The 25,139-nt window shown below is 48.3% G+C and overlaps 1 protein-coding gene across 3 annotated transcripts in view; it reads right to left on the bottom strand.

The window, feature by feature from the left end:
* Positions 1-25,139, bottom strand: part of PSD2 (pleckstrin and Sec7 domain containing 2) — a 73,161-nt gene that overhangs the window by 9,396 nt on the left and 38,626 nt on the right. For all 3 annotated transcript variants that reach the window (XM_021410644.1, XM_021410643.1, XM_021410642.1), the window contains exons 4-12: positions 23,723-24,220; positions 22,063-22,257; positions 19,238-19,318; positions 18,576-18,688; positions 15,134-15,192; positions 8,793-8,882; positions 7,631-7,674; positions 4,441-4,631; positions 3,250-3,320 (exon numbers count right to left, since the gene is read on the bottom strand). In XM_021410644.1, the coding sequence (XP_021266319.1) occupies positions 3,250-3,320; positions 4,441-4,631; positions 7,631-7,674; positions 8,793-8,882; positions 15,134-15,192; positions 18,576-18,688; positions 19,238-19,318; positions 22,063-22,257; positions 23,723-24,220 (1,342 nt within the window). The remainder of the gene's footprint in view (positions 1-3,249; positions 3,321-4,440; positions 4,632-7,630; positions 7,675-8,792; positions 8,883-15,133; positions 15,193-18,575; positions 18,689-19,237; positions 19,319-22,062; positions 22,258-23,722; positions 24,221-25,139) is intronic.

The following is a 25,139-nucleotide window of genomic DNA, read 5'->3' as shown; positions in this document are numbered from 1 at the left end:
CCCATTGCACAGAGGTGAAGTAAGTTGCCAAAGGCCATAGAATGAATCAGTGCTCAGTGTGGATTAGAGTGCAAGAGAGGTGTGCCCTACTCACAAGCCTGCATTTCTTCCTCAAGTCTCTGCTGCATCCCTTTAGGGGATCAAGCACTTGCTTCAGCAGGCTGTGCTAGAACACGCTAATCCAGAAATTAACACTGGCGAGTCAATGACATGCCACATCTTTACATCAGCAAGTTTATGGCTGCTGCCTGAACTGCTTCTAACAGACTGCCTTCTACTCATCCACCCACTTTTCGGCCTACCTTATGCCCACTCTCTCTGCATCTGTCCATTCCTTCCTTCTAAATGTCTATCTCCCCAAGCCCTCTCTTTCACTCTCCCTTCTTCCCACTCGCCTCTTTCTGTGCCTCCCTCCTAGCCAGCTTGTTCCTCAAGACTTACCTGCATTGTGTTCTGAGAGTTTCCTACTGATCTTTGGCTCAGCCTGAGCAAAATGTTGGAAGAGGCTGAACCAAGCGCCGTGGGTCTGGAAGCCGGCACGTTCTCCTCTATCTTTATGTTCGACAGTCTATCCTGGAGAGATCTGTGCTCAAGCCAGGTTCTATCTTATGTTTATCTGCAAGCATCTGCCACTGAAAGCTTTAGTGCTAGGCACACTGTTTCCTTCCTGTATTGTGCAACTCTGCAAACTACCCGAAGGCAAGAAATTGTACTAAGAATCAACAGGGTGTGTTGAAGTTTACCGACCCTGTTGTAATTCTGAAAATGCATGGAAGTTGCAGTGCAAGGACTTAAGTTTTTGTGGCCTCATCCTTTTGTCCGCCCTCTGCAAAGCCCAGTGAATATTGTGTCTACAGCCAAACTCAGCCCAGGGAGTCCTTTGAAGGGGACTATACACAGTCTGATAGCAGCTCATGAGTACGAAACCTCTCCTTGCTCAAATCCTTTGCCCAAATTTTCCTCAGTTTATTTTTTTATTGTTCCTCATGCTATTTCCGTGGGGCACCCTCAGCAGCTCTGGCACCTTCTGCATGACTGACACATCATACATGGCTGCCGTTTTTCTGGCACCATTATAATGTAGCCAGATCTTAGGTGTTTTGCTTCTCCAGTCCTTCCTGGTATAGAAAGCACTCAGTCTTTCAACCATTTGCTCCTGAAAGTCACCAAGATAAGAACACTAGCCTCTTAACAGCTGTGTTATCTCTGTGTATCTCATCCTCACTCTCTTTTTAAATGGTAAACTCCTAATACTAACATAACAAGCTGTGTTACTGAAGCAGTCTGGACAGCCCCACCAGCAGCAATGACACTCAGTCTTTGTCTCATAGCTCCTTCTAGTGTTGTCCAAACAGTCAGGGAAATCTTCAGCAAACTGGATTTTGGTCAAGACTGGCACGAAAATTGTATCCTGACAGTGTATTCCATTCAAAATATATGCTCCCTCTACAGACTCATCCCAAGACATGTGACCTAAAAGTGATTGGTGAAAAATTACAGAATTACACAATCCTAGGGGTTGGAAGGGACCTCTGTTGATCACTGAGTCCAAACCCCCTGCTGAAGCAGTTCCCTACAGCAGGTTACACAAGAAAATGTACAGGTGGGTTTTGAATATCTCCAGAGGAGATTCTACCACCTCTGCAGGCATCTTGTTCCAGTGCTCTATAACTCTCAAAGTAAAGAAGTTCTTTCTCATGTTCAGATGGAACTTCCTGGGCTTCAGACTGTGCCTGTTGCCCCTTGTTCTGCTGCTGGGCACCACTGAAAAGACCCTAGCCCCATCCACATGATTCCCACCCTTTAGATATTTATAAACACTGGTAAGATCTCCAAATTCATTTAAATCCAACCACTTCCTGCGATATTGATGAAATATAATTTTTTTTCATAGAAAAACTGTCAAAAAATGAAATGATGCTAGCAGCTACCTATCTAGCAGATCTAGCAGCTTCGTGCTAAATAAATCCTTGTGTGTCATCCATGGTCAGCATGAGGATCTCTTCACTGGACTCTACATGCACACTTGCATTGAGACTAATGCTGGGCTGTAAGAAAAGAGCCATTGACTTGAAGTTGGCCAAGCTTAGAGTGCTGGAGAAAATTTTGTGCTCTGCAGCTTCCCTCAGCTGCAGCAGAGAGTGGCAAGGCTGTTAAAATACCACACAGCAAATTACAATTAACTGCTGCTAGATTTCCATTGGCTTTGTGACATGTGCCATAGGATCTGGCAAAATGCAAGAAACATTGGGGTGTGCTAGGAGCTCTGAGTCATAATTCCATGCTGCCCTGAGGATCTTTCTGCCTTTCTTATATAATCCAGTGTTTGTTTACTCTTATTGCTTTGGAGATAATACTGCAATACATAGGAACATCTACCCACAGGGAGTGCTGTTTCAGCAAGGTGAGTTCAGTGGGTTACTTCACAGCATTTGCAACTGAAGTAGTTCAGACCTAGTTCAGTGGGTTATGCTGCTTTGTGATGAACAGACAATTGGCATCCCTGGCTGGCTCTTAGTAACATTCAAGTGAGGCCTTATCCAGGCTCCTTAGATATTCCCACAGAAAAGACTACCCATGGAAATCCTCCTAGCAGAGAGATGAATGCCATAGCATGCAAGAAGGGTCTTCCATGGTGACTTTGCTTCCCATGGGGACCTGGTCTTTATACTCAAGGTGGCTATGGAACTGCGGAGTTGGAGAAAACTCTATGGAACAGAGATGAAGAGAAGCAGGAAGTGTCACTTGGCAGCCATGTTGGCAAGGTCCAAAGGAGACAAAAAACCTTAAGCAAGGAAAAATTCATATAAGACTCGTGAAAGATAATTACGCTCAGATCTATTCCAACAAATAGAACAATAACCAGCATAAGACTTGTCTGATGATATGCCTCTTCAACTTCCTAAGGCACCAACATCTTTTTGCACCTATTCCATATATGTTCAGTCCTACTCCTCAGTGTCCTCTGCTTACTTACATTTCTTACTTACATATCTGCAGAAGCCTTGCCTCTGTGTTTCCTCTTTCATATTTTTTCCCATATGACTCACTTTTGAGGCTTTGAATGGTACCTTTAGCATGAATACCACCATCAAAGATGATGGTGTTCTCCAGTTCTATATACTGGTTTCTGGAGGAGTTCTGTTTATGTCCATGTATGTATTACAACATGTATGAGCTCTACTTAGGACAGCATGACTGCTTTGGAGACAGCATGAAACAGCAAATGGGATAGTCCACCACAGTTACCTTTTGTAAATAAAGGATGGTCCCTTTAAGCACAGCATAAAATTTCTTCCAACCTCTTCTTCCTCTGGGAGCTAAAAAAAATGAAGAGTATCTAATTATACACATCTGCTTCTGACAGTACTGCTTGACTTTCACATTTTTTTGCAAAACCAACCCTTTCCTGACCACCACAGGCATGCACTTATGCCCATATTTCATACACCTCCAAGCTACTGTTTATGAATGGTTTGTCTGCAGGGAGATGTCAATTTGAGAGACATGGGTTGGGAGATGAATTCTCCCAGGGAGAATACAAGCAGGTCAGAACCAGAGAGGAGGTGGTACAGAGCTACCAGTGGACACGTACAGGAAGTCTCTCTGCTCCTCCAAACCCAGGTTCCTGTTCTTTGGACTAAATGCATGAGGAGCAGAGACATTCCCTGACTCCTCTGGTTCAGATGAGTTAGGCAGACATCTCCTGGCTAAAGCAGCTTCTCTCCACTGAGGACGGAACATTACCACCCACCGTCTTGACAGACTTGGTGAAAGAGAGCTTGCTGAGAAGAAGGTGGGCCTGGCTACCTCACAAGAGAGCTGGTCCTCCAGGCATGGGCTACCAAGAAAGTGCTGGAAGCAAGGGAGGCCTTTGGTGGTTATCTTCTCTACTCAAGACTTTTAATTGACTGCAATGACTGGGCAATCCGTATCAGCAAAAGTGGTCATCCAAGTTTCATTTCATTAATCTCTGCTCATTAACAGTTCCCAAATATAATTCCATTTACCTTTCCTGTAATATGGTATACCGACAGCAGAGCTACGAAGCAACTTGTTGCCCAGCAGCCTGCACATGGCAGCATACAGACAGGACCAAAGCTTTGAAGACCACACTGTGTTCAGAGTCAGCTCAGGGGGACAGATCTTGTGAACTAGCCTCGCCCTATTGCTCAGAGTGTAGGGTTTGGGGTTATGCCCATGAACAGATGGAAGACCAGGTCTATCTGTGTGGGACAGGCACTGCTAGGGTCCTTGGCAGCAAGAATGCCTCAAAACACCCTCCTTGCCCTGTGCACAGGTGCTCATGGATCTGGGGGTCTCTCTTGTGTTCCCTGGGATACAGTGAGAAAATGCCACTCCAGTGGGAGAGCCAGGGAGAAGGCTAGGGCAAGGCTTTGTTACTGCCTGGGGCACGTCTCCTGTCCCATTAACACGTACTTCTCTTCCCATCCATGTCTGCATGGGTTTTGCGCGTGAGGACACCGTGCTTGTAGGTGACTGCATTCAGCGCTTGGGGGATGTCCAGGAAGGGGTTGCTGCTGTCAACAATCCTTGTCACTTTCTTTGCACTGGCTCCAAATTTGTCGTCTACCAGCTCCGAGAGCGATTTCCTCAACTCGTCCTCATCACTTGGAAACAAATTCAAAGAAGAGATTGAGTGGAGGACACGTGGATCGGGTCACAGTGTGCCCTATCTGCTTTGGTTTTACTGGGAGTTAATTTATTACAAGACTAGTCAAAAAAGAAAAGGAAAGGAGACCAAGGACTGTAACACACCAAGTGTGCCAATGGTAATGATCTACGTAGAGCTGGGAGGAGTGTGGGTGGCAGGTGACTGTCCCAGGGGTCCCACTGTTAGGTTACTGAAAACACTAAAGGGTTAGGTCCCTGTCTGAACACCAGGAGTCCACAGATACAGCACTGCTGAGCACTTTGTGCCTTTCACAGGGACAGCCCCCAACTCTCAGCCTCACATCCACAACTTCAGGTCTTTTGCTGAAAACTGGGTACCATGGGTTTCTCAGTTTCTCCTTCTGAGGCAGCTGCTGGGGCCTCCTAGACACCAAAGGAGCTTTAGGAATGTTTTCTGCATCCCTGAGGCACAAAAGCTCTGCAGATATTAAAGAGATGGGACACTTGGTCAAACAATCACAAACTCTGAAATAGGCTGTGCAACCCTCCCCATTTGTGGCCAGGAGAGTTCAAGAAATGCTGGTGATTTCCATAAAAACTTCTCCTTGTACATCTCTTGGTCCTCGACAGCAAGGGCTGGGCAGCTCAGGGAGACACCCAGTGATTCCTCCAAGCCTGTTTCTTCCTATTCAAAGTCAAAACTGAAATGGGACATAGAAACTAGAACCTGTATGGGAAGTGGTATTTTCCCAGTGTTCCTGGACATTAAGGAGGACAGCAAACAGGGATTTTCTGCCTTGTGTCACACACGTTGGCATCTAAACGTCCTGACTGGATTAAACCAGGTTAGGTCAGGCTGGGATCAACCTTCAAACTTGCTAACAAGGGATGAATCCACTAGCTGGGATGCGAGCACCTACAGCATGGAGGTGGGAGACGTGGGCAGGAGCACTTCGCCACCCGGATGGCCACAAAGAGGGAGCGGGACAGAGAGGGGCTGGCACCTGGTGCCAGGGAGCATGGGTCGCGGTCGAGAGCCGCAGCGAAGCCAAGCGAGGCACGGCCGGGCCTGCCTCCAGCAGGGCTGCCCGTCGGGTAAGCGCTGCCCGCGGAACCCGTGCATGAAGCGGCCGGGCGGAGCGGCAGGGCTCCCTCTGGTGACTGCGGCCGCCCAGCGACAGGGCCTGCATCGCCACGGCGGAGCTGGCAGCGGGGCCTTGCTCGCAGATTCGCCGTAAGATTGTTGTTTAAGTGTCGTCAGTGCCACTCGAGCACTAAGGAACCACGGCCTCGCCGGGGCCACCGCCTGGCTGGGCATCACGGCACCCGCCGGCCCTGCGAGGGCCACCCTACTCAGGGGTCTCGTGGGACAAAGCTCAGCCCAGGCAGGTTGAGAGGGAGGGAGAAGCGAGCCACCTCCAGACACTTCTCCAGGACAACATAAGGTGAACATCAAGCAATGGATAAAATGGCCCGGAAAGTCCCATTCAGTCCCACAGCCCTCTGGAGACAAGACATTCCTGTGCTACCTGGGGGCCCCGGGTCTGCCACGGGCTCTCCTAAGGCAGTGAGGCTGCTTGGGGGTAGGGAGCACTCTGCACCTCCGTGCTAGGATCCTGGCTGTGCTGCACGCATGCATGGCAGCAGAGAAGGGGAAGAAGGTCTGCAGGACACTGTCCCGGAGGCCGCCACGCGAGCTGCTTCCAGATCTGTCACCTTGAGGTTTTGGGGAAACAGGAGGTGAGTCTGTTGTCTGTGTATAGCTGAAGAGAAACAGACTTATTTCATTTAATATCTTTACTAATGATTTGGAGGAGGAGACAGAGTGCATCTCATCAAGTTTAAGGATGACATAAAAGCAGGTTGTGCAGATGATACTCGGGAGGGCAGGGCCACCAGTGGAGGGACAGGAACCTCACTAAATGCAAAGTACTGCACTGGAGCGGTCCTGCAGAAGGACAGACTGCAGCTGACTGACGGTAGCAGCTCTGCAGAAAAGGCCCAGGGGTTCCTGGCAAACAGCAGGATGAACGTGAGCCAGCAGTATGGCCTGGCAGAACCAGAAGCCAAGAGCATTGTGGGCTGTATGAACAGTAGCACAGGGAAAAGACTAAGCAAAGTGACCATTCCCCTCTACTCATTACATCATGTACAGGTACAGCAACCAGTACTGGGCCCCAAATACAGGGAAGACATCAACACGCTGGAGAGAGTTTAGCACAGGCCACCAAGATGCCCAGAGGCTGGAGTACTTGCTCTCTGGGAAGTGACTATGGGAAGTGGACTTGCTGGAAAAGAGATTGGCTTTGGGGGACCTCATCACAACCTTCCGGTATCTGAGGTGATTGCTGAGTAGACAGAGCCAGGCTCTTCACTATGGTACAGGGCCGAAGGACAAGAGACAGTAGATTTCAACTGGATTAGAAAAAAAGGTCCCTCTTGGGATAATTAAGCATTGGTTCATGGACCCAGAGGATTGTGCATGATCACTACTGTTGCAGGTTTTCGAGATCCATCTGAACAAAGCCCTGAGCATCCTGTTCTGAATTCAGCATCGACCCCACTTTGAGAGGATGCTGGACTGCAGACCTCCTGAGGTCCCTTCAAGCTCAAGCAATTCTGCAGTAACGTTTCCAGAAGGAAGGGTGTAGAAAATAAGGGAGGTTTCAGTGACCAAAATAACCCTAGTTACTGAGCTCCTTGAGCAAAGATCATGCTCTGAAGAACCTGAAGAGGGACTGGCATTTTATGAGTGTAACAGGAAATAAAGGGGACATTCCGTTTGTTTCAACTGTGCTATGGACCCTACACCCACAGACTGCCACCAACCTCCATGTCTGCTTTTGTGTCTAAGTGAATCCAGCTTGCCTGCATGAGGGAATTCCGTGTTTAAGGGCTTGGCAGGAAATGTTCTGGAAGCTTCTAGAGCTAAAAACAGGATTTAAGACCTACATTGAAAGATACTCTCTTTCTCAAATATTTAACATATACTTACATGGCCCACTCCAGCTTCTCATTCTTGATGGAGTTATACAGTGTCTGCAACAAGAACATGGTATTAGCTGTGCCTCTCATGGAAGACATGTCTGGGTTGTGGAGACCACCTCCTCTACACCCTTATCTGTGTTCTCTGAAGGACACCTCCCCTTGGAAACTGACCTGGAGAAGTATGTACTAGTGAGCAGGACAACTGCTGTCCTACTAGACCATTTTCTGTCTATGAGCCACGCCAGGGACTGGACTGGACATGTCAGCAGCAGAGAGGTAAGGCAGACATCCTTGCTCAGGAGCCCGTTCGTGATATTTTTGCCTAATTATGGGCCCTGGGTCTAGTGAATTCTGGCCTACACAAAGTTGGTAGAAGAAACTGGGGTATATCAAGACACTTTCCAGTGTATCAGCTTGGGGCAGTGAAGGCTTGTGCACTACTCTGAGAAGCAGGAGAGGGATGAATAACTTTGGGGTTTAGTTTTTCCATCTCTTCCTGTGCACAATTCCAGTGACTCCTCTGATGCACTGGGAAAGAAGGAAAGAACTAGGAAAGCAGAATGCAGAGGGGGCCTTCACCATACACTGGGGTGGGTTAGGCTGAGGTCTGGAAGGGTTGTATCTAAAGCTCGCTGTGACACTGCTGATGTGGTTCTGGTCCTTTCAGCTTCCTTCCATACAGTAAAATTCAGGCCAGGCTGATGGACCTGCGGCAGATGCAGACAATGGTGGTGGTGTTAAACCACATAAAAAGAGAAAATACACACTTTGTAGTGTCTAAGCAATCTTCCTTGGAACTGAGCTAGTTGCACTGGAGCAGTACATTTAATTACATGGAATTGAAGGCAGAGGAAAGTATATATGCCAGATGGCTATATTTCTGGGGAGTGTTTTGTTCTATATGCTGGCTGGTGCGTCACAGAACTATCATGGTAGAACAGGACCCCTGGGATGCTCTGAGGGCAGATAAATCCCTGGATAATCTGGATAAAACACCAACAGGGAACAGAACTCTCCTGGCTTCCTACAAGTTAACAGCAGGTGTCCATTTAGGTTACAGTTCTTCTAATGAAATAAATGTGTGATGGAAAATGCTGATTGTCACAGTAGGACTAGGTGGCACTACAATAATAATATCAGCATCCCACTGTCTATGTGCATCACATTACCTTCAGCAAATCCTTTGCAAAGTCCTTCCCATCATTGAGCCCATCCAGGTTTGTTATGAACTGCTGACACGACATCTTTTTGCCAATATTCTGCAATGCAAATAAGCAGTTTATTAAACTTCTGGAAAGTTTTGACTTCAATGAGACTGTTTTTTAAAGAAATAATGTATATGTAGTAGCAGGGCCTGGGCTTGTCCCAAAAGCTCAAAGCTAGAAGGGGGTCTTCTGCTCTGACTTTCTTTTGGGCTCTTTGATTTCTTTCCTCATGCCAACATTCAAACATTTCAAATTTCTTTTTATAATGGTGGAGATAAAACACCTGAAAAGAACTCCAGCTCTTGCTCTGAACTCTCTAAGTGATCTCATCTCATCTCTGGCCTCCAGGTTGGCCCTGGAACAGGATCTGTGCCTCAAAACTCAAGACAAGTGCTCAGACTCTCTAAAATAGTGGAACTTGGATGGGCCTCAAAACCTATAACGTGTGAAAATGTGTGAGTGTGCGGTGTCAGCATCTGAAGACAGCACTGGGAAATGACTTATCTTTGATGGAAACTTATTTTGGGTTGCTGTTGTAAAGAGAGATGATCTAGCTACTGGGACCATGTGAACTTCTGTGCTATGGTGCGTGAGGGCAATGCCACAAAGGAAGGACAGGTATTTCTAGTGTCACATCATATTGCAGCCTCCACACAGTTAGTCCCCAAGGACAGACTCTGTGGTGATATTGCATGGAGTGCACAATGGAGTTAGTGAGAATAGAACAAGTGACATGAGGTACCACCAGTGGTCCTAAGGATCCCAGCACCATCCTGACACTTGCTGGGCTCTGCATCAAAGTACTGATAGGGACCTGGGAGGAGGGCTACGAGCAGCTGAGCCAGGACCCCACTTAGAAATTCAGTCAGGAAGAAGGGCCTTGCTGGGAGGGGATAAAGCAGTAGCAGACAATATAGGAGGTGCCCTACAGAGAAAACTGTGTCCTCTGTTATTTTCTCTGCGAGAAAATAACCTCTTGAAAGAGACTGACACCAGAAGCCCCTGCCCATAAATGTGCACAGCAGATGATCTGAGGGCTTGTCCCCAGGAGAAAGCATTAGCAAAGAGCGAAGCCCTGAGATTAACCTACCAGAGACACCCCACACCAGCCACCTGTGACTGCAGGCATACTCTTTGGCTATACAGGGAGCTGGTATGCCTTTGAGCAGCTCTGCCTGAAACTCTTTAATTATGCCTCCTGTTGGTGCCAGCTCCAGAAGAGCTGGCACCCCTGAGATCAGGGAAAAGAGGAATAAAGCACTGTAATGAATCTGTAGTGCCTAGGGACACTGCAGTCAGCACAGTGCAGCGCAGCATGAGGCTCAGCCATCTCAGAGGCTGGTGACCAGAACTGGACCCCATAGCTGGCTGCTCATGCCACCCAGAGCTCCGTGGGGGAGCCAGACACAGGAACCTGCAGGGAAGCCTGCAGACACGCTGTGTTTCCTCAGCAGGGGAAGGGAGGTTTGTGTACCCCCTGGCTAGTGAATTACAGGGCCAGAGAGCACGTAAAAACCACAGCAATGAACCTGCAGGAGGGAGGAAGGTTGGAAGTGAGGGAGGGATGTTGCCTGAGACCTTGAAGTACCAAATTTGGCTCTGTCTCTTACAGGAGAAGATCTCTGAGCCCAAACTGAGATAGCAGCAGCACTGCAGAAAAGCAGCTAATTGCTGAGCAACTGGGGAAGATGAAGTCGTACCCTTCCTCTGACAACCAGAAGAGGTAATGAGAAAGCTCCAACAGGGATGCTAGTGCTGTGAATCAGCTTGTTGGACTGGGCTGTCAAAGCACTGCAGAGCCAGGGCAGGACCCAGGCTGCAGTCAGAGGGATTGCACACAGGTTGCTGTGGTGGTTCAGACGCAATACAACCTCACATCAGCAATATCTTAGCACATCAGCTTGCCGCTCCGAGATGTGGGCTGGAGCCAGCTGCTCAAATCCATAGCCCTGCAAGTGCTTCCAAGTCAATACCAGCTGAGTGGAAAAAACAGGAAAGTGCTCCTGGGCCTGGACTTTTCAGCCTCACTTGATCAATACTTGCAAAAAAACTGTACTGTGATCACAAGTGCCTCATAATGGACAGCATCAGCACCAAGAACTACCTGAGCTTTCACACACTGCAGCTGTATTTAGCAAGTATGGGGAATCCCAGGAACAACTCAAAAAAGGGATACTATGAGGGCAAAGTGTGTTGCCTTCCTGTACAGTCAGCCATTCAGGATCTTGCTGAATCCATCAGCGTTCAGATGTTCTATGTCCCTTGGGCAGGGAGATGCATTTTTCATTTCTGGCCAGCCAAACAGATGGGGGCATTTTGCTTTTTTTATCATACATCGGTCACATATCAGCTATAGAACAAGCCAACAAGGCAGCTTCATGGTGCCACACAGCCGCTATTTTTGATATGTCCCCTTGGCATCAAAGATTTTCATCCCATCTTAGCTTGCTCCAGGCCATGCAACAAAGCATGAGAAATCAGTGTGAGGCAATCACTTGGCACTATGGTGATGGAGAGAGAGTGAGTGAACAGTGGATAAAACAGATGAGAAATAATAGAAAGTTAGATGAATGGGTAAGATGGGTAAGGGAATAGATGGGTGGAGGTGGATGGGTGCAGTGGATGGGTGCGGTGGATGGGTGCAGTGGATGACAATGGATGGATGCAGAGACAACACACACTACAGTGGTTAAGAGTGTATAAGAATGAATTAGGAAGGATGAGATTGGTCTGATAGTGGGTACGCAGGAGTGATTCTGTGGTCCACTGTTTCAACCCAGTTCAACTCCCCTGTTTACAACTGGGATCTTGCCTCTTTTCAGCCACAGCTGACTCGTTCAAGACAAGTGCGGACTGGCCCCTGAAGTGTCCAGGTTGGCTCTACCAACCTTTGGAAGACACTGGGCTGTAGCCAGATATTATTTGGCTCTTGCAAAATCTTGGCATCAGGAGGCTGGGCAAGTACATGTGGATGAAGGAACACTGGGTGCTCAATAGGAAAAGCCCCAGAAGGAGGAGCAACTTGCTGGGGGCCAGAGGCCATGAAGGGTGGCTGCCTGGAGTGCTCCTTACAGCCCTCCTTCTTGAGGTGTTTAAACATTTGAGCTGGAGGCCCTAGGCATCAAACAGGTTCAAAGTTTGGAATGCGTCTCCTGTGAGCTCTCCAGTAAGAGCACCCTGCCCTGAGAAGGCCTTGCTTTTACTTGGGCTTTCTTGGCCTCTCCCAAATACTCATTTGTGAAAGAAGAAAGGGGAAGGGCAGAGGAAAGGGAAGGAGGAATGACCCAAACAACAGAAGCTAAACCTATGCTTCAGCATGAGGTGAGGGTTGTTGGTCTGACTGGACTAAAGGATTTGAAAGCAAGTCTGTTTCAGGTTGCAGAATCAAAATCAACCTTCTGCAGGGAATGATCCTGCAGACTTTGGGTACCAGTGACCACTGAACCACACAAAGCTGCTCCGGGCAGAGTGGTGCCACTCTCTAGGTTGCTCCAGCAGCTGCCTGTAACTTCAAGCTCTTCAGTTCTCAATCCACTACTAACACAGGAATATTTCTAACACCAAATCAAAAGCTTGCCTTAAAGGAGAATATCACAGGGTTTGTAAGACTAATAGCGATGGCTGCGGGGTTAGGATCTGCAAAGAATCCCATTTTCATGCCTTGTTCAGTGGCCATGAGAGCTGCTGGTTTGCTTTTTGAATGGAAGGCTTGTCACATCACAAGGTGACTCTAGGAGCTAGGCTTTGGCAAAGTACTTGGTACTCTACAGCAAAATGCAACCATGAGTGCTGGTGATGCAGAGGTGTTGTCACTCTCTTTGGGTAGTCAGCTGTTCTGAATGAGGAGAGAGAATCAAGTGCATTGAAAGAGACAGATATCTCAAAGCTTTGCCTTTGAGAGACAGACGGAGCACAGGAGTGCTTTGTCATGAGATCTCCTGGAGCTCAAACAGCACCAGAGCATGATACAGAGTTGCAACAACCTGATTTATATTGTAAGGTTTGCAATGTTTGCTGGTGACTGCTGGGTTTTAAACAGCTCCAGGAATCATGTAATTCTATGAAAATGGAGCATCTCATTTTAAAGACAGTACATTTCCTGGACAGTTTGGAAACAGGATCTGAGCGTACCAGCAGTAGCAGGTTAGCAGTACTAAATCAGAACTCCTTTGTGGCCATGTGCAAATCTCATGTTTTAAAGCCAGTCCAATTACTCTGGGGCTCAGACTTAGTATATGTGATGGTCACTGCTGGAATAGAAAAGTAGCCCACTGTGGAGACACTACTGTAGACAATCAACCCTTTACCAAAACACATCAACCCCCCTGTCCTAACCCAAGGTATTTCCCACTCTGTGGCAATGCACAGGAAAACACTGAAACACACATACAATATTACAACGGGAAACAAAAAATAAGTGATATGCGATATCATGATAGCATCTTCAACAAAACGAGGGGTGAAAGACGGAGCCACACAATCCCAGGTACCCTGCAGTTTGGGGGGGGTTCTTTGCACAAGGAGAATTTCTTGTGACTCACAACACCTGCTAATGGGTTGCCAAGGAGTGAAGGACACTGCACAATGACTTAGGAATCCAGACAAACAAAATGCCTTTTTTTTTTTTTTTAAACACAGAAAAAAACAAGTCAAATGCTAGTGCTTTAAAGCAAAACACTAGAATGACTGCACTTACCACCTGGTAAAGGGTTAAAGAGCAGAAAGAGAGGTTCCAGGAGCAGAAGGAAGAGAAAAAAAAAAGGAGGAAGAAGGAGAAGAAGAAATTAATGTTACACAGAAAAAATAAAGAGAAGGTTTTTCAAAGAAAAGCTCAGGCATTTCTACATCTGGCCAAAAGAAAGCTGTATTTTTCCTTGCCTAGTTAGCATGAGATCATTTCTTCTTACCACACCTATTCAATTGCTTATCAATGAAAAACTAATGTTTCATCAGTGCACCAGTAGTGTCATCACCATTAGGTGCTGGTGATGCCTTTGCATCTATGCCATCACAGGTGAAGAACACCCATGTGGTGTCCTCACCTCTACAGACTGAGGCTCCTCTCAAAGGTGATTATAAACCAGTTTGCAAATAAATTGATGCTATGGTCTACTGCCACCTCATTAAAAGCCTAATGAAGAGAAAAACAGGGCAAGTCTCTGCAGATGCACAATGAATTGTTACCAGCTGGAGGCAGAAGAGGACTCTGATAATACAGCTTGGGAATAATGGGTTTGTGGGGCAAAAAAGGGGCTAGAACTAGCATAGGTTTCACACGTGCATGCTGCGGTAACGAGCCTTCCCCTACATCCCTTCTAGCTGCAAAGAAGCCCTGGGGTCTCTGTGGCTCCACACCAAAGTTCTCAGAGGGGAAAGAAGGAGCTTCAGTGATCTGAGATGGGAGCAGCTCCCCTAGCCCTGGGCACAACCTGCTGAGGCTCACGGCCATGCTCTGTCTGCATCAGAAGGCTGGATAGCAGGAAGGATAGCAGTGCCTGCAGCCTTCCTCAGCAGCAAGCAGGGTACAGCCTGTGCACTCCCAGCTGCACATCACGGCAGGGCTCTCCAGGGGTCCCAGTGCAACCCCTGGACCCATGCCCAGGCCCATCTCTCCTCTGCAGTGACTCTTCCTCCCATTCTGCTCTCCTCTCTACACATCGGCAACAACCTAGCTGACCTTTTAGGAACAAATCCAGCCTATGCACAGCTGTGAGAAGATATCTCACGGCCTCTGTGGTTTTCCATTCACACCTGTAGGCAGTAAGCTCTGCTCGCCCTGCTTGTCTGATGTGATGCTCTCCAGTGGCTGTCTGCAGTGTCCTGGGGAACAGCTGGGACTTTCGTCATGTTCTGGGAATGTAAGATCAGATCTGGTCCTGCACAAAACTAATGACTCCCTTGCAGCAGTTCTGCAGATGAGGGGAGCCTCATGTGTCTGCACCAGAAGAAAAAGCAGCATAATTAGAGCTGCTGTTTGCCACTCCACAGAGACCGGTGCTGAAAGACCTCCCCACGAGAGCTTCTGGGGCTGCACCGATGCATGCCATAGGTCCTGGGAAGAAAGCTGCATTGCCTGTGCTTATGGAGGATAACTGATGTCAGAGACGCCTTTGGCTTGAGTGCGCAGTGACACTAAGAGAAGGTCTGGCCTAGGGCTGGGCCTGGCACCCACAGCTCCCTGCCGAGCTGGTCAGAGTACTCGCTGCCGATCTATCTTGGTTTTCCAGCAGTACATACTGCATAAAGGAAAAGACCTCTATACTCAGAGGGAAAAAGGGAAGGATACATCTCCAAGTGCTACTTACATGGCCATGGAGGTCTGTGTTTAGCAGCATCAGGGCACAGGTGAGTGTATGAACCCCATCTGAAACACACAATAGTCAGAGAGCTATTATTGATCTCCTTCTCACTTCTACATTTGCCCTATCTCAGCAGCCTATTCATTGCAAAAACAAGGCTAGTTGCTAAGTCTTCAGACTTTAAAGAACATTTATTTCTTTCAACTGCATATGGTAGTTAAAAAAAAAAGATATCTATTTTCCTCTCAAACTTTACTTATTCCTTAAATCACCATCAGTGAACAGATTTGAAATCAATTTTGTCAGTGGCTTTCTTAGTCTCTAACCTGCTGAATCCATCTTTATTTCCCCCATCCCCATTTCATGCAAACACCACTGCAGAATGGAGCAGAGACTTTGCTGCTTTAAGCTAATTTCCCGCCACTGACCACAGTCACCGCACAGGTTTCCCCTGAGGTCTTTAGCGACCACTCCTGAGCTCTTGAGTCCCCCAGAAAAAATGATTACTACAAATGGGTGCCGCATTTTTGGGTCTCTTTTTTTTCCTTCAATTTGAGACAGTGCAGCACCCTCTTCTGTACCAGGTACCCTGGTGGCTTGTTGTTATTTCAAAACCATGCTAAGCCCTTCAGCTGCTCCAGGTCAACAGACCTGTCTGCCTCCACACCACCTCACAGCATGCACGAACCACACAAGGGGGTTGGGGTGCTCCTCCCTGGGCACCTCATGCTCACGGCCAAGCTCTAAACACTGCCAGCTAAAAGCAACCAAACACACAGGAGCCCAGGATGAAGGCAGCTGAGCACATGAGCTTTTCCCCTTTCCAGGAAGAACCATGGTGTGTGAGGAATGAAGGGTTTCCTGTGGGAACATCGCATATTTCTGTTCCAGGGCTGGCAATTCCGGGGACATGCTGTCACAGACATTCCCTTTCAAGAGATAATCACCTCTTCAGAAAGGCACTTCCTCACATCCACAGAAGCAGTTTTACTCTTGGAACAAAGTGCCTCCCTAGTGCATATTCCGGAGCTTCTGTGGAAGGTTTTGGGCTGACATCTTCACTTGGCTTCACTGTCTTACTGGGGGCAGGTAGACCATGCACTCCATGGCCCCAAGGTGGAGCTGGTGTCCCAAAACCTGCTGTTCACTTGCTGCTGCTCGGCTGTCACATCCATATTGTCTTTTTACTAAAACAGTGTACAGCACAGACATGTAACTCTTCTGTATCTGGGCTGTTTCCGAGTAAGAGAGCACTAACAGCCTGTCCAAGACGCAGCTGTCTGGGAGGAAAGCCTACCACCCCCCTCAGCGGTCAGCGGGTCAGAGCTTCTGCCGCCTCTATTTTCAGTGTCTTGTCAAGCAGGCTGAAGTGCCTTTGGTGTTGCAGCAGCTGTATCTCCATCAGTGGAAGAGTTACTGAATTAGCACACAGCAATGTCTCGAATTGTCTTAGAGGGATGGAAGGCCTTCAAAGCCACCGTGTCATTTCTAGACAAGACTGCCTTGGCTTTATCGTGCCTCTAGGTTGATAGATTATCACAGCCACAGGTGTTTCTTTAGATGTCTAGATAACATGTACTGGCTCAAAAATGTCACTGCAGTGAAACACCCCGTGCCAGTTCAGGTTGGATACAACAAGAAGGAACTTCTTTCTGAAGGAAGAGTGTGAGCACTTGCAACAGGTTCCTTAAATCATTGCATGTCTAATGCATGCTTTTGTAGTGGCCGCTGAAGGTGTGAACTGCAGATTTGCTTTCCTCTAGACCTGTCACATATTTATTGTATTGAATTTCAAGTGTATTTTTCAAGCCCCATTCACTTCCAGCACTGAGTGCAGCTTTGTTTTGCTCAGGACTCGCTTTGTTTATATTTGGTTTTCAGAGTGGTACTGCCCAGCCTCATGACATGTGCTACCACCGTCACAGGCCATGCTGTGGCCCTGAATATTAACAAATATGTCATGACAGTTGTGGCAGTCGTGTTTCAGTTCCACTTTTCCTTACTCTGAAGAGTTTTGTATTGTTCAGGGTTATAACATTTTTAAACCAGGGCCTACCAGAAGCAGTGACACCTCGACACCATGCAGTTGTTGAGGAGTTCAACCTTCTCAGTTGATCCTTTTATTTTTCTATTAGCAGTAAATTTTCACACATCATTCACAACTGGGATCTAACTTCTCTTCCGAATGCTGGTCATATTGTGACTCCATTGGCAGCTGTACAAACTCATGTTGCCACAGCAAAGCTTGCATGTTGTTTGTCTACTTACTGCCCTCTCAACCCTCTCATGTTTGTAGGGTGTGGGATGGGGCCTGACATCTGACTGCCTCGTGCTCCAGCTCAGCCTCTCCTTAAGCAGGTGTGCACACACTGGGTGTAAGAAACCTGAGAACAAGATGAGAAGGAAGGATCCCAAGGCCCCTGTCTATAGGTTGGAGGTGCATGCAATAGAGTTGAGGATCACATTTAGGGGAGGTGGTGAGGAGAGGTCAGGATTGGTCATCTGGAATATTTCAGCTGGGGACTACTGCTGAAATCACTCCTGGGAAAAGAGCCTTGAATGTTTAGCCTGCAGCTAAATGTCTGCAGGGATCAATAGGAGAGAACATCACACGTGTAAAGCAAACCTAGGGTAATGAAATAAACCTATACTTTATTCAGCTAAACCTGTACTTTATTTAACTACCACAGACAAAAGCTGTCATTCTGCTTCAGAGAAGCTTGTGTCCAGTTAGCTTGGCAGAATAACTCCAGGGTTTATGTGACACTGGGCAAGGCTACTCCTTGGCAAGGCAGCTCTGAGGCCCAAATGCCACATTCCAGGCAGAAGAGGGTGGAGAAAGAACAACCAGCACTTCCGTGATGCTGGCTGAGAGCAGGTCAGCAGCCTCATTTCCACCCATTCCTGGATGTGGGCATTCTAGATGCCTGTAAGCAGGTGTGTAGAGATACTCATGCAAGTGTGACCTTGGGCACGCTCATGTCTGGATGCATGCACTCGTGCATGTGTATCGGGAATGATCTTTCCATTTTAAAAAGGCAGAAGAAAGTATCTCTGCTCAAAAATATGCCTCAGGCTCTGTGACACAGGAATACTGTGAGTGTGCAACAGCCAGAGCGTGCCACACCAGAGCCAGGGAACAGAATCACAGAACAGCTTAGGTTGGAAGGGACCTTAGAGACCATTGACCTGCAACCCCCCTGCCATGGGCTGGCTGCCCCCCCCCAGCTCAGGCTGTCCAGGGCCCCATCCAACGAGGCCCTGAACGCCTCCAGGGATGGGGCATCCACATCATCTGTGGACAGCAGTGCCAGTGCCTCACTGCCCTCTGAGTAAAGAATTTTTTCCTAATATCTAGCCTAAATTTCCCCTCTTTTAGTTTAAAGCCATTCCCCCTTGTCCTATCACTGTCAGACTGTGTAAAAAGTTGGTCCCAGGAAAGCAGTACCTTCGGAGGTGCTCTCCTCTGGATTGCACTGGCAGTATCGCCGGGAGAAGTGAATCAGCACACGCTCCCGCTCCTGCGTCTCTCCCATCAGTGGGAATGCTTTCAAGAATGTCCTGCAAAGAGAAAGTGATACTTAAAGATGTCCTGGATCAATCTGCTGGGAAGCATCCATGCTACAGGGAAAGATAGGAAGGGGTTCCTCAGAGCAGCTAGGAAAGCCTCTGTCCTCTCCACGGCCGGCACCCAGGGGCCCTGCAGGTGCGGTCTATGGAGCCGGCCCTGAGCTGCACAGGGAAACATGCTGCAAGCTGAGGCAGGGCGCACCAGGCACCAGGATCAGTGGCATCAGGATGGGTTGTCCATCCTAAGGGCAGAAGTTGCTCTCACTTGCTCTGAGTTTATACAGAGTAGGATTCCCAGGAAAGCCAGTCTCCACCATGGGGAAGCAGGTTGTGGGCACTCCTAGCAAAGCCCACTTTTGGTGGCAGTACAGTGTGCCAAATGTGGTACCAAAGCAAAAATTAAGTGACAACCTGGAGCACACCCCAGTCCCTGCTCCTGTCCATGGACAGTCTCCATGGAGTCAGGAGGCCCAAAGAAACCCAGCTGCTCTGCCCCGGGCAGCCCAGGCCATCCGCGGGAGTGCTGAGAGCCCAGCTCACCTGAGTGCTTTGTCAAGGGTCAGGCCGGTGAAGTCAAAGAAGCTGAGATACTCCTCTGCTACCAACTTGCTAAATTCGTTACTGTAAGTAAAGAGGGAGTCGTCAGCCTTTTCATCAGGGAAGAAGACACTGTCTAGTCCTACTGCAGTACTCCCACTCTCCACCCCAGGCTGGCTCCTATCCCACCCTCTCACCACAGCACCTCACGCTGTGTCTTTTTGCAGTCCCACTCTCAGACACCATGTGCCAGATGGATGCTCCTGGGGCACCCGAGCAGTCAGGGTGCAGGAGTGCTCAGCTGAGATTCCGGCCCCACTCAGCCCTGAGTGGTCTGCTAGGGCTGGAGGAGTATGCTTGGAGTTTTGAAGGATGCTTGGAGTCTTACTGCCGTTAAACCCAGAATGGGTGGTGTTAAGTTCCTCTATCTGCACAGCTCAGATAGCAGAACTGCAAGCATGATCAATGACTGCTGGCAAGAAATTGGAGATGATCTCAATATGATCAGCCTTGCCCATATGAAATTCATTTTCCTTCTCCCCACAAAATGAAAAGCATACTAAGTGTTGCACATCCAGTTTCACTTCAGGACCTGCTACAGGCTGAGCTCAGTGCTCTCACTGCCTTTCCAACAGCATTGTTTTATCTTCCACTGTAAGGCCGATGCTGTAAAGCTTCAGTTGGATGCCATTTGGAAGCACAGCACATAGCGGAGTAACTTCTTCACTTGTCCTGCATCTTCAAAGCAGGGTGATGTGAGAAACCAAAGATGATCACGTCTGTGATGGAGATGTCACTATATCTTCACCACTCTGCCAAAGAAACAGCAGAAACCAAGCAAGCCCCAGGCCTCTCTCTGTAATGCTTTTGACTCTAAGTCTGCAGAAGACCTCATGCGTTGGCTGTGCAAGTGCTGGGAAATAGCCACTGTTCTCCCTTCCACAGGTCAAGTCCCACCTCACAAATGCAACTGTGGAAGAAAAGCTCCAATTCTTTCTGCCTAGGCAACTCTTTGCCAGATCTGCTGGGAATCTGGTTGGGCACTCTGGGCACTGCGCACACATCGAGGACAACCATGTGCTACATTGCAGCAGTGATCAACAGGAAATAACAAAACATCTGATCCATCCCACTTAACCTGAAGCTGGACTTGAGGGGCTGGCCTTGCCCAAGGCTCCCTAAAACCAAGACAGCAGCAAGCCTATAGTCCAGCCCAGATCTCAGGTAGACTGGGCTGCTCTTCAGGTGTCTCCATGGCCTACACTGGGAGCTATATACTAATTTACATTCCTAACTGGGCCTACAGTCATGCAGGATGAAGAGGTGGGAGATCCCTTTCAGCCCCCTGTCCCACCAGGCTCACTGCCCGTCCTTCAGCTCACTAGGTCTTGCTGGTGTCCAGGACTCAGACAGCCTGGCAAGCAGTGGTCTATGCCAGCTTCTGTCGCGACAGCAGCTCCCCAGCCCACCATGCCTTCCCATGTGTCTCTCCTGGTCCCTCCCTGCTTGGAGAAGCTCCATGCAGACTCAGTTGCCAAAATGCAGGGACTAAGATAATTTCTAGATTTAGGGTTAATGTCACATGATGCTGTCAGCTGGAAAGAAACTATGTGGTGATATTCAACCTCTGTTTCCTTGTCATCAAGCCTTTCATACTTGCTCGACAATGATGAATATATTGGGATTTCTGAGAAAACTGCCAGTATTTACAAAAAAAAAAAAGGGGGGGGGGTTAAAATGAGCTGAAAAGTCTAAAAATGAGTTTTTTACTTTTCAAACAACCCTCTTAGTTGGTCCACCTCCTACATGCAGCTTGTCTGAACACAGCGCTTAAATGTACCCTATTCCCACAAATGTAGGCTGGTCTTACATGAGAAAGAACAGCTTAAAATACACCTATCTCCAACCTCCTTCATTTCCTGCTATACAAATCCACCTGCCTGGTCCAAGGGCCTGCAGCTCTATCCAGGTCTTGTGCTGGAAAGTGTTCCAGCTATCTAAAATACAGCTGATCAAACCCCAAATTGTTTTTATTTTCATGGATGCATCAAGTCCCAGATGTGGGTCAACAAACAGCTTCAGTGGTGTGAGGATGGCAGGAACAAGCAAAGGGGCACACTCAGATGCACCCCTATGCTAGAAGATCATTGCCTGGAAGTTCCTCACTCAGGCAGCTGGCATAGAAGATTTGCAGGAAAGAAGGATGCTGGGCTTGAGGCAGCAGCAACCAGAGTTACAGGAACCAAGAGAGAAGAACAAGCACGCTGTCGGGATACAAAAAGCTTCTACAGAAGATCACTCATGAGCTCCTTCCTTCCTTCCCAGGACAAAGTTGAGTCATGGACTATCCTTGGTAATGGAAGCCTGGGTATTTGCTGAGGGACAGTTGTGTCTTGCTGATCTGGATGGCAGTGAGCCATTTCAAGGACATATAAAAAACAAGCAACGTGTTACACATGATCCAGGAGAAATATATGGGGGGCTGGTGTCCTCACACCCTCTGGCATCCTAAAATCATGTTTCTGCTACGCTTGTAACTTTTTTACTGTTACTCTTTCTTTTAGAAATCACTGTATCTCTCTCACTTTCCAGTAAACATTTTTATTTCCCTTCTGCCTTATGCTGGCAAACCTACCAGCGGAGGTGGCTTGGACATCTGGTGCATATCTGGCCCTCCATCCAACTCTTCTGGGCTCACACTGCCTACAGAGACTGGGTCAGGATGCTCTCCAGACCCTCCCCACCACGGATGTCTTTCACTTGGCCACACTCAGTGCTGCCTTGGTTCGCAGCTTGGCCAGGCTGGCTGTACAACAAAGACCACTTACTTTTTTCCGAGCTGTCGTGCCACATCACAGCGCTTGAACCCTTCGAGGTTGTAGAGGCGCTTGGCCAGCCTCTTTGCAGCCTCGCTGTCTGCCCTGCAGCCATTTGCCAAGGTGTCTGTGCTTCCCTGGTCAAGCTGCTCCGTGCTGCCCATGTCAGAGTCAGAGTCTGAGAGTGCATCTTTCAAGCTGGCATCGCTACACAGAAACAAGAAATAATTCAAGGAGCAGCAGTGTGACTTGAAGAAAATAGCACATTTTGATTTCTTCTTGTCCTAACCAAAAAATACAAAAAACACAACACATTTGTGAACTGGACATTGAGCAAATTCTATTTCATTCCAGGTCAAAAATGCATTTTGGTGCATTCCAAATAGTACAGTTTAATTTCAATCTAGTAGGAAAAAGATGGAAAAGGAAATAATTCCTTGCTAAGAAATGAGGACATTCCCATTCAAAGCAAGGAGACTCAACCCTTTTTTAAGGTTCCACTCCCCACACTGGTATGGAAAGTTGTCCTGAATGCATACACAGGTGCCAGAAGTGTAGATCCTTCTGGTTAGCACTGTAGGGATACCAACCTCTTTTGGAGCTGCTGACACACAGGAAACCTTTGGTATAGATGATACGCTTTTAGGTTCAGATTATTTGCTGAGGGTGAGAAAATGCACTTGAACTTCTGCAAAGTGCTGCGGCTGGGCCGTCAGGACATCGTGCTGAGGGGACTGGTACCAGACCTGCTGTCACAGTCAGGCTGCTGCCCACCAGATGGCATGGTGACCAGCCATTCCCAACTGATGACAGCCTGAGCATTCCACTGGCACCGTGTAAGTGGGGCTGCATCCCTTTGTTTCCATGTCCCAGGCCTAGTTCTAGCAAGTTCTAGCACCTATTCACACATTTTCGGGCAGTGTGACTCACAGAAGACCAATAATTAGCCAGACATATTCCCTTGCTCTGGCTCTCTCCTGGCCTGGCTTCCCATCACCTGGCTCCTGCATACACAGAACAGCAGTGCAGCTGCCTGCGGCATCCTGGGGATGACGGCTTGGAGCTGGCCCAGAGGGTGACATCTCCACTGCCAGCCAAGAGCTCCTGGGGAGGCCTCTACACCTAAGTGAGACCTTGAGGCTCACCCTGCTTTTCAGAGCACATTTGCAAGTGTGCCTAGGTGACTGTTACCTGCCATGGATTAGCAGATGTCAGGCAGACAAGGCAGTGTCTTCCTAGAACAGCGCCGGCTTGCTGTAAGAGCAGGTGGGATTTGTGAGCAACTAAATCAATGCTGGTGCCTTCTAGAGCAAATGTGTGCGTAAAGAGCTCGAGCCTTATCTTTTCTTGGACTCACAGTGCTCCTACAGGACCCAGCAGATCATGTGCGTCCTTGAGTCCTGCGTTTGAGAGCAGGAAAGACAGACACAGATCTGCTGGAGAATGGCTGGTCTAGTGCCATGAGACCTTGGTCCTCGGCTGTGGTTTCAGCCTATGGATAGGAAAGTTTGTCCTGTGGGTGTTGTGTCTCTCTGCCATGACAGCACACGAGAGGAGGCACAAGGGAAAAAAAAAAGCATTGCCACCTGTTATGTCCTGTGAGCCTTGCTCCTGGGTTGGGACCCCATAGGACAAAGACCCCTTTACCCAAGGAATTCACAGCCTGCCCTACCTGATGGAGTTAATGATCTTGGTGGCATCTTCCTCTGAACTTTCCACATGGAATCCATTTGGGATATTCTTCAAGGACAACCGGCTCAGCACATTCTCTGACCTGCTGCTTGTAATTGAGTGCCTGAGAGGGCTCCCAAAATCCCCCTCCGCTGGCTTTGCTGCTGCCTGCTCTTGCTTATCAGCAGCCATGTGGTGAAGGGCTTCTCTCTGCTGGGCCACCAGTTTCTGCTCCAAGAGCTCTGGGCTTTCCTTGACCCGTTGCTGGATCAGTGGGGTGAGTGGTGCCTCAAAACTGACACAGCTGTCTGTCTCATCTGTAAGAGAGAGGACGTCTAGAGAGTCCAAGCTGCTGTAGTACGTGCCCTTCATAAGGTCAGACTCAACAATCTTCTCAAAGGTCGAGCTGAACCCATCCCTGATGTCTTTGAATTGAAAATGTTCCTTGTCATCCTCACTGCAGCTCAGCTTGGCATCTCCAGCAGCAAACCTGGATGACCTGGAGAGATGTAGAAAAAATTGTCAATGCATTGCTTGTACTGTTCAGCTTGGAGCTGGGGAGCAGGAGAAGAGGTGGGAATGGATGCTGCGATCATAGGTTCTTGGGAGTTCTCTGTGGTATAACCTAATTGCTTCCCAGTTTTATTACAAGCTATAGAGCTGAAGAAGACAGAGCTTTACAATGAGCAACCCCAGGGACCCAGTTATTTATGGTCATGCCCCAGCAAAAAGCCAGAGCTCTGGAGACGTCAGTGCCTCACAATTGCCAGAACTGAATTAATCTGAGGGTTCTCTCTCTCTTCAATTCTGGCAGCATCAAAAACACAGAAGACATTAAAGACTGAGATCAATTAATATAACTGTATGTTGGCAGAAAATGTCCCTTTGCAGCAGAGAAAAAAAAAGAAGCTATTAGGGAGCAATTCATATGCTCTATCTTCAGCCTTTTGTCTTAGACAAGACACCCTAGAAGAACAGCGCACTCTTTTCTCTGCACTGAGAAAGATGTCCAAGGGGATGGAGGCCAGGCAGGGGAGGCTCTGTGCTGCTTTACAGACAGCCCGTGGGATGAAGGCATAGCATTAGCAGTATGACAGAGGCTGCAAAATGCACCGACCTGTAAGGTTAGCTTCTGGGTAAGCAGGGATAACTCCCAGCTATCCTGGCTTTGAACACAGGGGCATCAATTCCAGGGCACATCCCAATACAATCACACAGGGAGAATTCAGCTGAGCCAAACCCAGCAACACCCGCTGGGAGCCCCAAGGAGCTGGGAGGGCTCGGTCCCTCGTGGAAAAGCCAGAATCAGCAGGCCAGCAAGTGGGCTGGGAGCTGGAAAGGGACTGGGAGAGGACACAGCCTGGGCAGCCAACCCAAATGGCCCAATGGGGTATTCTATGATAAACAAAGCTGTGCTC

This window comes from Numida meleagris, chromosome 12, assembly GCF_002078875.1.
Source record: "Numida meleagris isolate 19003 breed g44 Domestic line chromosome 12, NumMel1.0, whole genome shotgun sequence".
Taxonomy (NCBI): Eukaryota; Metazoa; Chordata; class Aves; order Galliformes; family Numididae; genus Numida; species Numida meleagris.
This window is presented reverse-complemented; position numbering and strand designations above follow the sequence as displayed.